At 34.6% G+C, this 17,816-nt stretch overlaps 1 protein-coding gene across 6 annotated transcripts in view; it reads right to left on the bottom strand.

Moving 5' to 3' along the window:
* WNK1 (WNK lysine deficient protein kinase 1) overlaps positions 1 to 17,816 on the bottom strand; it is a 194,163-nt gene that overhangs the window by 51,848 nt on the left and 124,499 nt on the right. For all 6 annotated transcript variants that reach the window (XM_077169637.1, XM_077169635.1, XM_077169634.1 and 3 more), the window contains exons 5-8: positions 4,762 to 4,850; positions 2,876 to 3,095; positions 1,388 to 1,724; positions 415 to 602 (exon numbers count right to left, since the gene is read on the bottom strand). In XM_077169637.1, coding sequence (XP_077025752.1) covers positions 415 to 602; positions 1,388 to 1,724; positions 2,876 to 3,095; positions 4,762 to 4,850 — 834 coding nt within the window. The remainder of the gene's footprint in view (positions 1 to 414; positions 603 to 1,387; positions 1,725 to 2,875; positions 3,096 to 4,761; positions 4,851 to 17,816) is intronic.

Genomic DNA, 17,816 nt, shown 5'->3' on the forward strand with positions numbered 1-17,816 from the left:
ATAAGAAATCTTATAGAAAATACTGAGTAATTATTTTAATAAAGCTTTTACAAAACTCTCTTTGCCCCCAACCCCAAACTAATGCTACGTCCAGTTTATGCTGTTTTGAACAGTTTCAACTCTAAGTGCTGCATGGAACATTAACTTTAATCAAATGCAGACTGGTCTAAATCTTGTACACAGGTGTCTTTCCACAGGAGGTTGAGTTAATTCTTACACACTGAATGTATATATCCTACTTTGTCACAACTACTCCAATTTTTCTCTATAATGAGCCTATTTCCTTTAGAAATACACCATTTATATTTTCTACTCCAGACTTATGCTGTTATTTGGACAATAGAAAGAATGTGAATTACCACATTATCTATTGGTTCCCAATAGAGTCTTACATTCTCTTATACATTTACTTACCACACTTGAGGGGGGAAATATCCCATGGGGTTGAGATTGTGCTTGGACAACAGAAGCTGTATGTCCTGGGATTGTGCCAGTAGAATGTGCCTGTTCATGTTGGGAACCATAAGAAACTGTCTGTTGGCTGCTTACTCGGGATTCTGTGAACACAGAAGATCCCTGACCACTGTCAACTGTTCCATCAGCTGAAGGAGACATGAATCACCAAAAACAAAAAAAACAAAACAAACAAACAAACAAAAAACAACAGAGAAACAGATCACAAAAAGGAGATTCATATTTTTCCATCACATTTCAGACCCATTAGCTTAGGGTTATTTTCTTTGTACAGATGTGAACTAAATAAAAAAAATGAACACTAGTTACATGAATTAAGGAGTCATATGGAGAAAAAAGATGTTATGCTTAAAAAAATTCCCTGGCTATCACAGAATCTTATTACCTAAAGGATACTAGGGAAAGGAAATGCAATTTTGCCAGTCTTAAGTCTGATATTGCTTTCAAAGTCATAAATATGGAGACCAGTGAGTTCTCAGTATTAAGCAAGTAATTCAATCAATATGGAGTGGTATCATTACTTTTAGTTTATACATTATTCAGCTTTGCTAAGAGCTAAGCCAGGTCAATGGGTTCAATTTTAAGTAGCTAAGGTAAGCTTGCTCATTTTCCATCATTAATTACATTTTATTTTGAGCAATTGTGAAAAGTAGAAACCTATAAGCCAGAACCTCCTAGATAGTGGAACCTGGTAAATTATCTGATACCCAATCATATTTTCTCACTGTATGACCCTTCTATGCTTTTAATCATTGGCATAAGAATAAAAGGAAAAACAAGAAGTTACTCATTTCAAATTTCTTATTTCTTTAGATTCATCATTCAAAATTAAGAGGTCAGTGGAAAACACTGAAAAGAATAAAAAGAATTGGGAGCATCATTAGCATATTTTTCCAGTTTCCAAAATACTTACATAACACAGATATACTAGGTTGCTGATACTGTAGTTGTTGGTGTTGATCTGCCTCGGGCTCTTCAGGTTCTACCTGCGTAGAAACTGAAGCTGAAGTGGTAGGGGCAGTAGGTATGCCAGAGCTAGTAGTGGATGGGAGCTGCTTGATTCCTGCCTGGGAAGCACTTGATTGTTGCTCTACCTGCTGTTTGAGATTGGTTTCTTCTTGCTTTCTTTTTTCTTGTTCCTCCCTTACCAATTGCCGCTGCTCTCGTTTTCTCTTAATTAATGAAACTCTGTCTTTGATGGCTTTAGCCATAGTCTTGTGATCGCCTTCACAGACATACCCAGACTCTACCTACAGGATGAGAGAGTACATTAGGAAGCAATAGGATAGTAAAAGAAAACCAACCAAAAATAAAAGAAAATAGGCACTGGAAGGGAAAGGGAAAGAAAAAACTCTCTCAAGACTGTTCTTAACTAAACTGTGAAATTATTGATATCTTGATTACATATTTCTCACCATCTCTGCAGAAATTCTGGTGGGTGTACCTTCATTCCTTCCAACAAACAATAAACTAAGGGACACTTAAATTGCAGTTCCTAAATCAAATAAGGCATTCTATTCTATTCACTCTACTTTCTTCTCATATCTAACAATTAACATTAACCTGTGTGCCTTTTCCTTTACTTCACTACGCAACACTTAGCCAGATAAGACAACTGTAGTAATCATATGACCACACCATAGCTACACAACAGGTGAAGAGCTTCCCTTTTGAAAATTGAATGTTTTGACATACTTCAATTAACAATACACCAAAGACTGCTCACTAATAATTGATCTTGAAAACCCCCTTCAAAGTAAAACAATTTATGAACTAATGTCTATTTATAGGCATTAATGATCTGTCATTCTGACCGAAGAGGTTTATACAAATTAGGACTGGCTCAACCTTACACTTTCAAAATTACTTCAGAATGCATTCTAGTACTATATAACTGGAGCTATTTCTATTTAATCTACACCTATATCTTTTCCTCAAATAAAAATAACTTTAAAAATGACTATAGGGCGGGCCGCGGTGGCTCAGCGGGCAAAGTGCTTGCCTGCTATGCCGGAGGACCTCGGTTCGATTCCCGGCCCCAGCCCATGTAACAAAAAACGGAAAAACAAAATACAATAAAACAAGAAAATGTTTAAAGATGTTTCCCTTCCTTCCTTCTATCCTTCCTTCCTTCTCTCTGTCTTTCCTTTAAAAAAAAAAAAAAAAAAAAATGACTATAAAATCCGACATCCATTATGAAAATTCTAAAAAAAATTAAGACGTTAAAAGGAAAATCACAGGAAATTCCACCAAAAATCTATATCTGGGGCCAATAATCATTGAAATTTTACATGAACAAGATATATCATTCACATTTTCATAAACTGTTTTATTCAGTAATGTCCATATCATTTTATGTAAATCTATATCAGTTTTAAATTGCTGGTTAATGTTAATTTACCATTTCTTGAGCAACATCTTCTGGCACATCTCTCTCCAAGTCAAAGGAAAACTCAATAGCTTCATTGTCTTTGTACTTTCCTTTTAATTTTTTAATATCTTCGATCCGTAGCCATAATTTAATGGCTATCTTTTCTCCATCATCTTCTTCTGCTAATTCTACCCGTACCCCTGTTTCCTCCTGGAAGAAGGCATGGTTCAAAAGGTCTTTGATAGCATATCTTCCAAAAAGAGGGGAAAGCAAAGAAATAAAAACAAAAAAAAAAGAACCTCATTAGATTGCAAAGAAAATTTTCAAGATTATTATTATGCTTGAAAGAATGAAAAGGTTATGTGAAAAGAAAAAAGAAATATAAATCATTCCTGAATTGCTTCATTTGATGGTGGTAGCAGAATTTTACTCTCAGGTTATAGAATATCATAATCTAATCTTATTTATGAATAAGAACTATCTGATATTTTTCAAATCTATCAATCAGTGATCTAATCATGGAGCTATGATAAAGTGATGCACGGAATATCACAGCTTCAAAATACCACACAATCATTTATATAATGCTTCACAGTTAACAACAAATCCTTATCTATATAAAATCTCAATCTGATCCTTGACCAATATTCAATGAGATATAATTTCCTGCTTATTAGAAAATGGAGCTTACAGTGGTTGAGAATTTTGCTCATAGTTACTGAAGTTGTTTTTGGAATTGAGACTAGAAAATAAATGTTTTAATTTCTATTTTGGTATCTTTTTCTACAGTAACCTTCAATTGCCCCAATAAATTTTCTTAATTCCTTCTTCAACAATTTGGGTACCAGACAAGCAAAACTCTGATTGAGGAACCATCTTCTTCAGATAAACAGTCTCAAAATAACTGGAATCTAATAAACTTATTCTATCCACAAAAGAAACAATAATATATTCTAAGATGGAAACAAATATTCTTTGTTTATACTGCAAAAATCTTAAGAGATTAAGGACTTTTCTTTGTAATCAGCGTATATAAAAATAGAAACAAACTAAATTTCTATTAAAAAGATCACAACGTTAACTTCTTCCAAACAACAATGCTATAAAAAGAATATGACAGGAGAAATGAAAATATGGAATTCTTTAATACGGTTAATACACCTGATTCTCACATTCTTCAGGAGGTAGATTATACTCCACTCACAATTTATATTTGTACTGGCTGGTCTACTGTTTCTTTTTTTGTGGGTAGGGAGATTAGTGAAGGAAGATTCTTTTTCAAAAAATAGGCAACGAACATTTGCAAAACCTAACTGATGATGAATCATCTATATGGCAAATCAGATACTTGCCACTCCTCTGAGAAAAGTCCTCTGTTAGTACAAATGACTAAGCCACATCTCCTCCTAAGCCCTGGGCAGTCTTCTCTTTTTACTCCAAGGAATTCTGATGTTTTGCTCTTCTTCAATTCTGGCATAATGACAGCAAATCAAGACTGCGTGGTTCAGTTAATTTTAAAGAGGAAAAATTCTATTTCACTTTTTAGATTTCAATAAACAAAGGACTAACAGATCAGGTGCGTTAGAGAGAGACTGAACCTTATTGAATTTTATAAATCATGCTGATGCTACAAGTAGTTAGTTCTTATTGAATGAAGTAGCCTTGTTTAATGTGGTTCTGGTTTACTTAAATTCTACTGAACCAAATTTTTACAACATTCCAACATGTCACACCTGAATAACCTCAATTGTTAGAATCCCTACTTGAAAAAAATGTTACAAGGCATAAATGGAGAAACTAGAGACGCTAATCACAAGTAAAATATTAAATACAACTTAGAATGTCATTGTACTCAGAGCCCATTACATTTCAGGTTTTTGTTTAAGCAACATTCAAGATCAAAAGATGCAACTTACCTTTCATCTTTGTTTTGCCGTATGCAGCCTTCGATAATTTCCTTTACTTCAGGAATTGCTACTTTGTCAAAACTGGCTGGTTTTACCCCCTGAAAAGCCATTAAAATAACAGAAACACATTAATGAAGGCAAGGCTTTTTAAATTTGATTTTTTAATTTCCTCTTAATGTTCTACTAAGTTGCCTTCTTGCCATCCTGGCTTTCTTCTGATTTGCCTGCAGAGGTTAGTCTATGTAGAGGAAGAGTTAACTGGTGGTAATTTAGCTTCCCACAAGAAAACAGCAGTAGTGTCACTTACTTTCATGCCCTATCTATGAGGCTATGAACAAATCTAGGTTGGTATTAAAATATTCAGCTGTGTTTTAGTTTAAGGAAGTTATTGGCTAAAAAGAGGGCCAAATGTTCTAATTGGTTAGAACTCGTCTTTTGTTCAACCTTGTTCCCTAAGACATTAATCAACACAGCATTTCATTATTTTGAACAGTCAACCCATGTGTAGGCATGAATCCACATGCTTAATCTGGCAGGCATATATAATACCTTGTGATAATATTATCACAGTACTCTAACAAATTCAACAAGTAGGGAAGGAGTTAAGGATTTGGATGAGTTTGGCATGATAACTGAAGAGTAGATTGCCTTGTACATAAAAAACAAAGTGAGATATATCAGAAAGACAAACTTTCAAAATAATTTCAGCAGAAGACCTGTCACCACTACTACATGTAATATAAATAGTATCACACAAAATAGAGATAGTTTTTATTATCTTCATAATATACATTCTTTGAAAATATTTTCAGCAACGTGTAGAAAATATTCAATCTAGAATAGGCGTATTGGAAAGATGAAAGGATTTAACAGTAGAAGACTTAAATTCACTGTGGACTGGACAAGTAGAAGCAGTTCTGTGCTTCAGATTCTCCATTCAGCAAACGGGGATAACCCTGCCCAACTTACGTAGCTATATTCAGGACAGCTAAAATCAAATGTGATATCTAGGATGAACACTCTCTGTGAATTATTAAATTTGCTGACTTAAGGCCAATGCTGAGTTCAAAGTCAATCAAAGATAATAAAACTTATAGTTAAAAGCAAGTGAAGAATTCTCTTGAAAAACAAACACCTAGATCTACAGTGACCCTGCTTTCATGAAATATTTGCAAACCCTGAATTTTACAATAAGAATCCTTGATTATCCTTAATAATAAATAATTTTTTTTTTTTTCACATGGGCAGGCACTGGGAATTGAATCTGGGACTCCTGCATGGCAGGCGAGAATTCTGCCACTATCACAATGCCCATAATATATAATCTTATCACATAAACATTCATGACTTTACATACAGGAATAGTAGTTGAACAAAAGAGGTACGAGGTTATAACAAAACCATTAATTGTGTATTATATAACTTCAAATCTACTAGATTATGCTGCTTTCTCAACCCAGGGTCAAAATTTAGGTATAGAAAATTCCATACCAATATACAACATATTCAGATGTCATAGCTGCCTTAAAAAAAAAAAAGTACTGTAGGTGCCAAGCAAGTCAATAAAACTGAGACACACCTTACCAGCCCAGCCGCTAGTATTAAAAGATTAAGAATGCTTACTGCTACCCACTCAGATACCAAATAATATCAAAAGTTTAAAAAGGTAACTGAAATTTCACCAGCAGCCACCATCAAGAAGCCAAGTTTATCAATAAATTTAGGAGAGAGGTTTTCTGAATCATCCAAGAAGAAGCAAGAATATAAAGGAATACGTATTAAAAGATGACCAAGTAAAAATGTATGAAATGAACATGAAATCTCACTGACCCTGAAAGTAATACAGAGAAATGCCAACTGCGACATATAATAATAGAAAGAGGCTTAAAATAAACAGATGACTACAGCTTTTTATATTCTTGTTATACCCTTGGTTTCTTGTTCTTAAGAGATGACAAAACTCAAATTCTTAATAAAATTTCTTTAAATAATTAAGAAAAAAGGTGGTCTAGATTATTCTAAAACATGATTCTAAGCACAGGACAGAACAAAGTAAGGATAAGAAAATGTCTTAATGCCATAAAAGACTTTGTCTTGGGCGGGCCGCGGTGGCTCAGCGGGCAAGAGTGCTTGCCTGCCATGTCGAAGGACCCCGGTTCGATTCCCGGCCCCAGCCCATGTAACAAACAAACAAACAAAATATAATAAAAACAAGAAAATGTTTAAAGATGTTTCCCTTTCTTCCTCCCTTCCTTCCTTCCATCCTTCCTTCCTTCTCTGTTTTTCCTTCCTTTCCTCCCTCTCTCTTTAAAAAAAAAAAAAAAAAAGACTTTGTCTTATTGCCCGTTACTCCATATACTTCAACAGAGATGATTAATTTAGAGCAATGATCCTCTTAATGCAATTATTTTATCCCTTTTCTTTACTCCTTGATTTAGCCCTAGTGGGTCCTATTCTGACCTGTAAAGGCAAAGTATTAAGGACCTATTCTGAATGAAGATTAGAAATTCAAAAAAAGAAGACATTGCTAAGACAGATAAATTTGGCTAATATCTTACAGAGAACAAAATTAAAGTTAATTAAGGACACAAACCCTCTCACTTCACTCCCCCAGACAGCAATCCACAGGCTCTAGAATTATTCTTGCTTTAACTCACTGATTAGGCAGAAGTGTCATATTATGCTTTCTATCATGGGTCAGTAGCATATTTCTCTATATTAAACAAAAATACCTCTTGAGATCTAATGTATACTCATTTGAGATACTTTTGGAGTTATATAAAACTATTCTTTTCAACAAAACAAAAACAAAGGACCCTTTTGTGCAATCTTACATGATGTACAAAAAAATTAACAATTGTGACTCTCCAAGGGCACACCAATAATTGATATGAGATAAATATATCTATAATATATGCTACCTTATTAGAATCAAAAAAGTAACAAAAACACATATACGTATTTTGTAGACTCTGACTTTTCCTTTTAGGTCTATGTACTTAGGTTCTGCCCAGTGTAGATTCAACCAACTAATTTGCTGGCAATGTAATAGTGAATCATAATTTAAATTCTCTGGCTCAATCTTCTAGCTCTTAAAAATTATTAGTATTTGCCTCTTAAAAACTTAAGTCATAAATATGTTAAGATAACAATAATCTATTTCTTGATTAAAAAAAATAAAACTGCTCCTAACCATTCTATATATTTCCTTAATTTGTTCCTCTGTATCAACTGTCCTTGGTCCATTTTTATACCCAAAGAAATAGGTACAATTTTAAAAGTAAAAATTAAATCAACTAAAGAACTTTAAATGTTTTTTTTAAAGCATTCTGAAGTCAACCATTTCAATGCCTTAACTGAAACTTTCTATACATATCACCAAATGGCTACGACATACCCTTTGGATATATCGAAGTTCTTACCCACCTCATTTACACAATCCTTTTGAGGGCAGCAACAGCAATGAGAATTTACGATGACAAATACAGAGCAAAGATCTTTCTTTGTAAAATCCATCGGAAAAGGCAAAATAAACATTATATAGTTAGAAGAAAATGGATAAGCTAAAAAGTAACAGAGTAAATTAGCCCACAGCATAAGGAAGGCAGATATCCAAGTTAGACTGAAGCAGTTTCTTGTTTAACACTAGCCATGCTTCCCCAACTCTCAGACATGAGTTTGCTCTGCTCAGCCAATAACCTAGTTATTCTGTATCAGCCTTAAAGCAAAATTACATGCTGAGCAGGGAAACTGTTCTGCTACTAGATTCTGTTTCTCCTCCAACAGCAACAGATCCTTGGAGAGGCAAAATGAGGTTTTTAATTGCTCAAAGCCCCACCTACTACATCCACAGGTTCAGCCTCCTTGGGTGTGTTCATTAAAAATCCATCATCTAAACCTCCCTTACTCCCTTCATCATGTTGAAACTACGCTTTTAAAAGAAAAAGGAGGTTGAGCTTACGATCAAAATTGAGAAACCCAGAATATGTAGCCAAAAATACTGGGCAAGGAATCACAATACTAGGGTTCTCAGTTCAACCTCGTATATACTAAGCTTGTGTGATATGGACAATATCCCTCAAACTTACTTGAGAAGTCCCTCTGTTTATCTAATTTAAAAAGTGTTGATATTAAGGTAAACTGTCTTACCACTCTCTCATGGTAAACTAAAAAAAGAAATCACAGATACATATATATATATATATATATCTGTGATTATAGAATACAAAAATGGTAAGAATGTATCCTCTTCCTTCTATTAAAAGCCTTGATAGGCATATCTACCTAAAGATAATTCCATTTGCCAGGAAGATCTCATGGACCCAAATAGCTGCTTTGATTCTATTGAATAAGAGTGTGCTTGTCTTCATGGCAGTATTAACAAAGATAGTAGAAAGAACTGCTCATATCATGGTTGTAATGGGTAACAGAATAGAGTCCTATCCCTTATAACTTGGGAACCTGAATCCCCATCAAAACGTGGATACTGAGATTTCAATTACTCAACACTGGCATAAGGGCTTGGAAGCCATTTGGCTACTCTAAAGGCTATAAATGACTAAGAATTCTAATGGGTTCCCTGAAAGCATTTGCCAGAGATCTTCAGCTCAATGTAATTTATCACTACTAAGCAGGCAGCCTAGGATGTCATAAAGGTACTTGGTCAGAAATGTAGCATCGTTAACTTAAGTGAACAAATTTGCATGCCTGGCTAAATGAAAGGGAGCTAGAAGAGGTGCCCTGTTTTTTGCTTCATAAGGTTTATCAGATAAAAGGACATGATAGGTTTTTAACTACCCTGAGCAAAATAAGCAAAATCAAAATGAAGTAGCTTGTTTTTTTCTTGACAGAGCTACCATGTAGGCAAAATTATCTAGATTTTAAAAACAGCAGCCTTTTCTATAAATCAAAGTAAGAATTTTAAATATATATGATAAAAAAATACCATTTCCATATAGATAACTACTTCCTCTTTCTCTCAAAGTTAGTGCCCATCTCTGGATTTCCCAGATTCCTTCACTGCTATCATCATTTCTGTGATCTGAACTACAAACCTTAGTCATTCTTGGATGCTTCTTTCCCATTACATTTAAGTACTATTATCCTCTATGAGCTCTTTAAACAAAGCTGAATGTTAAAAAGCAGCTGGTAAACTGCTATTAATACTCCTACTGTTTCTCCAACAGCTAAAAATCTTGGGCCAGGCAGAAATGAGATTTTAACTGGTTTGTTTTTCTCTCTTAAATCATTGCTTCTTTTACATTATGATTATAAACACCAAAGCTTAGATGATCAGCACCTCATCTCTTTAAGCACAGACAATTTAAGATGGGCTTTGCTCTTTCTGTTCTTTCGATCCTCAACAATTTGATTTCATTTAATAATGTGATATTTAACCATCTTCAATCATCTGGCATCATTTAATAGTTCACCATATCTATAATATCTAGGAAAAACCCTAAGTGAAAGTCCTCCCTTATCCAAATAAGAGTGTGTGACCTAGAGAGATTAATGCCATGTTCAAAACAATTAATTCAATTGGTATCCATGTAGCATCTAGTCTAGTAAGTGTCAGGCACTGCTCATTAAGTATCTTTAGCATCTACAATAAGACAAATAGAGGTCATATTTCAGTTAATGGTGAAGTTAAAACTAGAATCCAGAGTTCTCATATCTAGCCCATGTTTCTGTGCTTTTAATTTCCTTAAGCTGGTATGAAAAGTCCTCACTATACAATTTCTGTCTACTTTGCTACTCCTATTTCTCCAAAATAAGTCCAGTAAACTGCCTGCATGTTCAATGAATACATAATAAATGTTTCCACTGACAAGAATACTCTTTCTAACTCCTTTATGTAGACAACTGAGATCTATTGCCTTCAAAATAACCTCAAATCATATATAGTCCCTCATGAGAGGGTAGCAACTGCAAAGTGATTTCTATAAAACTTCTGGTATTTAGCACGTAAGTTATTAATTTACAAGATACCAGGAAACTCAGTATTAAAATGTATTTAAATATAGAAACCATCTTTCCATATCCTACAAGTTTTTATTCTGTGGTCTACTTACTGTCTTCTCAATTATAGATCAATATTTGGCACTGATTGATGAAACTAGTTTTTAGAGAAAGTATAAAATGAGAATTTGACAATTGTTATGCAACACCAACAACACTGGGACCGATATCTAGAACTGTTACATTTAATCTTAGTAAATCAGAATAGAGCAAAAGAATGCCACTGAAAATTATGCAAAATGTTTCCATGATACACAAAGTTTTCTTTTACATTTATAATCCAAAACTTACTGGGTAGAAGCAGGAATAAAATGCATTAAGAAATCATTCAAGTGGATTCAGATTTCTAATATCACGCAAAAAATTCCATCTGCTAAAGAAATAAATAAACAAGGTTTCCCTCAATTTTTCAAACACTATCTAATCAGCAATCAGTCTCACTTGTTTCTGTAAAAAAGTAGGGTTACAAACATGGAGCCCAGAATGGGAACGAGGACTTGTAATTCTGTATAGCATAATGCAATACCTGGATGTATCTAAGAGTATGCTGAGCAGATAATTTCAAAGTACTGGCAAAGTACCTTGAGAGACTGGAAGAAAACTATGGAACTATTACTTTTTCCCACTGTGGAAACCCCTGATACTCTTTCAAACATTAGGGACTCCCAAGAATATATGCCAAGCCCTTGTATCTTGAGGCTTGTTCTTATGAAATTTATTTCTGTAGCAGAAACCTAAGCCTACCTATAGTTATGCCTAAGAGCTATTCCCAGAAAACCTCTTTTGTGGCTCAGATGTGGCCTATTTCTCTCTAAGGTTAACTAAGGAAAGAAGTCATTACTCTCTCCTCTATGTTGGACAAGAATCCAGGGGTGTGAGTCTCCCTGGCAATGTGGGACATAACTTTGAGGGATAAGCCTGGCCCTGCTCCATGGGATCCACAATGCCTTCCTGACCAAAAGGGGGAAAAGAAACATAACAAAATAAGGTATCAGTGGCTAAGAGAGTTCAAATAGAGTTGAAGAGTCCATTCTGGAGGCTACTCTTAAGCAAGCTTCAGCTAGTTATTGTTATTTACCATGGTTTGCTAAATCCCAAACAACACAATTCCTGTTAACCCTAAAGAAACCTAGGGCTCTAACAGTCTATGTTTCACACAACTAAGTTACTTTCAAGAAATCTACAACCTCCAGATGGTTCCGAGGCCAGATGTCCTGAAACCCAGAGGAGCCAGCCTCTCCAGAACATCAACTAGTTCCTTATCCCATTACCCACAGCCCTTTCCAGAATGGGCATAGCCCAAATACCCCTAAAAGATTGGGAGAAGGATCAAACGGCAGGAAGGAGTTAAAACAGAGAAATTAAGATTTAACAAATGTATATGACTACTGAATCATGATATTGATACATCTTGTAGTCTCCAGTGTCTTAGAAAAACCTGAAATTGTGGAACTGATACCAAACTTGGAAATCTGTTCTATAACAACTTATTTGGTTTTTTTTACATAAAACATACTTTAAATTTTTGTATGCATGTTATATTTTACAATTACAAGTGTTAAAAGAAAGTACGATGAATTATAATCTGTTATACAAAAACTAAAAGGAATTTTACCTCATGACTTTAGTTCTTTTTTCCCCAGACAGAATGTTCAAACTTTGCAATCCAAAGGCTAATGGAATCAGTGACAAAATCCAATTACACAAACAAAGTAATTAAAAATCCCCATAATTTCTAACTTGGTTGTTATGGGGCTGGATTCAGCCAGATTCTAACTGTTATAAGCCATTAGTTTACAGGAATTTGAACATACCTTAGATCCCATTGGAAAACAAGCCTCTTCAAACTCCCTACTAAATGCAGCAAGCTCTATCAAAGGAAATTAGTTTACCGCATGATTCCCCAAGGCTCATTACTCTCTGGATACCTAAAAGCTTGTGAACTGTTCCAACCTTAAATACACTGTCCTTCATATAAAAAGCTGATGCCATTGCTGGCTGTAGTTTTTATTCTTACTTAGATCTTTTCATTAACAAAGGCATAGATTTTCAAGATAACTCGGTCAAGATCAGAAGAGTCTTTCCATTCTAAAAGGATTCACATACTCTTAGACAGGTCTCAAGCCTGTGAGACCAGTGTTAACACTATACTATCCAAATACACTAACTTTATTACTCTCAATTTTTTCCCCCTTGAGATCTAGGAAAAAAGGTAAAAGAAAAACAAGTAAAGAACATTTCTTTAGGGTTTATATTAGTGTCATGTTAGAGACCCTTGATTTCTGACTCTACTACTTTCTTTCCTGAGTTCTTGGGCAACATGCTTAACTTCTGACTCTATTTTCTTAGCTTTGAAATGAAGATATTATCTACTGAACAGGATTTAAAAGATTAAAATAAGATAATATACATAAAACATATTGCAAGGTAATTGGCAAGAAGCAAATTTGTGAATTTATATTAGTTTATTCTCCCTCATTTAAAACTTGACTTTAAGTTCACTAAACACATTTTAACCATTGTAATTTCCTGAATGTCTTTTTAAAGAACAGAACAAGAGATAACTTAGTTTACTAGGAAGCATAACATATGTTAATGACAGTAATGGCAATATCTAACAAATACTCATAACTGTGTGCCAGGTACTTCGCTATGTTTTATATGCCTTTCTCAGACACTTTGCCCAAGGTCTCGCAATAGTAAACAGCTTTGCTGGGATCTGAAGCCAAACAGAAACCAACTCCAGAGCTCATTTCCTCCACAGCAAATAAAAGTTGCTTTAGCTGCTACCATTCTTGTTTTAATACCTTCATTCACAAATACTGACAGAGCACCTATGACATGGAAGTCCCTAAGCACTAGGAAGATACCAAAGAACAAGAAAAATAAAACCCCCAACCACAGAAGTTATATTCTAATTGGGACTTTAGGTAAATACTGTATCCTTTTGTAATAAAACCTGAAGAAAAACAAAACAGTATGGGATAGAAGTAAGTTGTGTGTGAACTTAAGAATGTTGTTTTAGATAGAACGGACAGGGAAGGTCTCTCTGAGGTAACACTTACGCAGAGACATGAATGAACTGCATGTACAGAACAATGACACAGATCAGTTTATTATCAGTGCACTACGGAATGCAACTATTAAGCCATAATCTAGTAGTTTTAAACATTTATCCCGTTCACATGGACCCTCACACAGACAGGTTAAAATGGGTCCAGGTCACAGATCAACACTACGATAGACATTTGGGACCTGGGACCAGAACTGTTATTTCCTAGGTGTGTAATCTTGGGCTAGCCATCTTGAACTTCAGACTATTTATAAAGTACAGTTTATAAACTGTACAGATACAGATAGTAGTATTAAAGTGTTAAATGTAATGTGTGGCATACAGCATGAATGTATTAATATTTACATTGCTATTATCTACTATTTACATTGGTAGTATACTACTGCAGACTCAGACACGTAGTGAACTGATCTGCAGAGGGAAAAAGAAACCTCTTCTTGAGAAGTTCAGTTCTAGCAGGGAGTTAATAGATAATATCAAAATAATAATTATTTAAACAGAGGTAGGGTATGATGGGAACAGAAAAGTATAAGAGATATTATAATAGCATGGCTTTCTTCCAAGAATCCTAGGGATATTTTTAGTAGAGACTGCCAGAGAATTGAGGCTATTGGCTTACTCCAATAGAATGATTTGCCTCTCAGCATCCCTGACATAACAGGTCAATAGACATCTCAACTTAAACTTTTTCAGGAATACTGCCTTTGATCCTTCTCAAGTACATTAAAATCCCTTACTTCATCATGTCTATTACAACCACCTGCTTCAATATAATTATTACTTCAATGTCTACCTTCCTCTAGACTGTAAAAATTCTGCGAAGACAGTGAAGCATATATTTCCATCACTGCTCTATTCCCAATCTGGCACATAAAAGATAAATGATTAAAGAGTTGTTAAATAAGTGAGTAATTGTTAAAATAAATGAAACAGAAGCTGAGAACTAGAGCTTATGGTTTAAGTAACTAGAGTTTTGTGATCTTATGGCCTAAAAAGCAATGCTGAGCTGTAAAAAACAGTTTTCTTTGTATCCCCCCTTTCTAAATTAGTGCCAAACCTACAGAAGGCTCTGTTCTGGAAGGAAAGGAAGTGTGTGTGGGGGGTGGGTGTAGGGGAAACAGTGGTTTACTGATTACTAATAGACACAGTAGATCTGCGGCGGAAAACAGAAATCTGGAAGCAGGGAGGAGCCTTACGGAGCCATATGATCTCTCCCAATGGGTAACCAAGCATATTTCCTTCATGTGCAATAGTTAGGTATGATACTAACACATACTTTTTAAAATTAGCTAAATTCTCTACAAAGAGAAAGTACAATTCTCCAAGGTTTATATTAATACTGAGTCATCACTACTGCTTATACAATCAAATCACTGTTTACAAATCACTGCACTGGCTAGGTACTTCTTTAAATACCCCACATTTACCTCAGGACCCAAACATGAGAAAAACTTCAGAAAAGTAAGAAGGAACACAGCCTTTTTATTCTTGGCTGGAATCGTGAAGATGGGACTACAGATTAGTGAAATCAAGATAGCACTTCCCAGACAAGAAGTACTCAGTAATACAGAATGGAAACTATACATTTTCGTAGCTTAGAGGAAAAATGAAACACAAGTGAACGCCACCTGCAATACGTAACAAAGGAGTCTAACAGTTCCAATGGACTCAAAGGACTTCTTAAACTTTTATTCTTTCTTTTCTATAGCTTGCCTTATCGTTTTGCTTTTAAAAAATAGCAATTCCAGAATAAGGCAGGGGGAAAAAAAAGCAATTCCAGATAAGGCAGGGAAAAATAAAAGTTAACTTTCTGAATAAATCTGGTTGCTAATAATGCTAGTAAAAGGATTCCAAGAATGATGAAACAGCAATTTATTCAAATAATATTTTGGAATTATATTACCGAGACTACTTTAAACTTATTTAACCAAAAACAAGTTACCCAGAACAGGAAGGGACCTCAAGGGATCAGCTCATACTTCTTAAACTTTAATGCTCACATAAACCACCTTTGAATCTTGTTGAAATGCAAATTTTAATTAGGAAGTCTGGGACCTGGCCAAAATTTGGCATTTTAAAAAAGCCCTGAGGTGTCAATTCTGCTACTGTGTAGAGACTACACTTTACATAGCAAAGACCTAAAAGCATAGTTTTCAAGTGTTGTATGAAGATCCTTTCAAGAGGTGTGCGAGGTACTGCAACTACCTATCTGTGTGAGGCCAGTTTTTCTTTATACATTTCAACCAAAACAACATAGTATGATAGATACACAGGACAGATATGAGAATCCAGCCTGTCTTTCTACTTGATCAAATATTAAAAAGATAAAAACCCTGTGCTTCTTGCTAAATTTTGTTTTGGAAAATAGTTACTTTTCATGAAAACGTTATTGATGCCAACATATATTGGGTTTGTTATGCTACAGTTCAATTAATACTTTTTAAAATTCTGCTTTTTAATATGTTTTAAAAACGAATAGATACAACAAAACTAAACAAAAGCTCTCTGGGACTGTCAACAATTTGTAAGAGTATAAAGGATTCCTGATACCAAAGAGTTTAAGAACCACAGAACTAAAAACATTCAGGTCTGGTGACTATCTTATTTTCTTCTCAGAAGATTGTAGACAAAATCTCAAACCTCTGCCAGTAAGCCTTTGCAATGTTTTATAATCTTGTCCAGTTCTTTATGCCCAATTACAACTTTCCTTTCCTTCATATTTAAAATCTTCTAGGTCAGTAAAACAATTGCCAAGCATCTGCCTCTTCCTCTTATGCATATAAAAGTCCTTTCTGAAAAAATTCAAAGGAATAGTTTAAAATTGAGAATAAGAGGCCTCAACAACAAAAGACTCATGGTATCGGGAAAACTGTCTTGACACAATTGTGTGACTATCAAGTGAAATCCTGATTTAGTTTGCTCTATGAAATTTCAGAAAACAAAGTGGGAGTAATTGCTGGATAAAAATTATAGGGAAAACACTTTAGCTTTGATTTTCTGCCATATTTGTACCCAGTTTTTCCCATTCTATAAAATGTACTGGTATTCTACTTGTAACAGTTTCTACTTGCCACCATTCAACTTCTTTTTAGTAAAGTGTTTTTGTTAATATTTCTAGTCATTTAAGTTTCATTTCTCTTTCACTGGGTAAATGCAACTCTCCCAAATTTACTCAGTGTCTAAGTCTGACTATATTTGTGATTCCTTTAATTGAATTATTTATTATTATAAATACTACCAAATGCATATAATGTGCCATGCACTGTGCTACTTACACAACAAATACAAACAAAGATTTAATAAATCAGACTCTAGCACAGCTGTTTTTTTTTTTTTTTTGCATAAGCAGGTACTGGCAATCGAACCCAGGTCTCCAGCATAGCTGCTCTACTAAGCCACCATGGCCCACCCAAGCACAGTCTTTTAAGATACTATATATACTTCATGCTTCTTGTTCCCAATCCCTCTCTTCAGATCAAGAGCTGGCTAATAGGTTTAAACAGTATAACAATGAGGGGAAAAAGGGGAGAAAATCTTGAAAACATGCTAAACAAAAGAAGCCAGATTCAAAAGCCCCATATTGTATGATTTCATTTATATGAAACATCTAGACTAGGTGTTTCTAGACTCGGCAAATCAGAGACAAAAGCAGATTAGTGGGTGCCAGGAGCTAGGGAGGAGGAGGCAGTAGAGACTAATCATATGGATTTGGGGTGGGGGGGAGGTAATGGAAAGGTTCTTGAATTAGATAGTGGTCCAACACTGTGAATATGCTAAAAACCATGGAATAATAGACTTTAAAATTTTATCTCATTAAAAAAAAACACTGAACAATGGAAAATAGGTTAAACACTATACTATGAATATACAGTGATACTGTTCTTTCTAGGTTCTTAAGTACTACTGAAAGTTTTTCATTTAGGAAGGGGGTTCTCTTCCTAAATGAGCTTGAGTTTGCAAATGAAGATGCACT

This window comes from Tamandua tetradactyla, chromosome 7, assembly GCF_023851605.1.
Source record: "Tamandua tetradactyla isolate mTamTet1 chromosome 7, mTamTet1.pri, whole genome shotgun sequence".
In the NCBI taxonomy this organism is placed as follows: domain Eukaryota; kingdom Metazoa; phylum Chordata; class Mammalia; order Pilosa; family Myrmecophagidae; genus Tamandua; species Tamandua tetradactyla.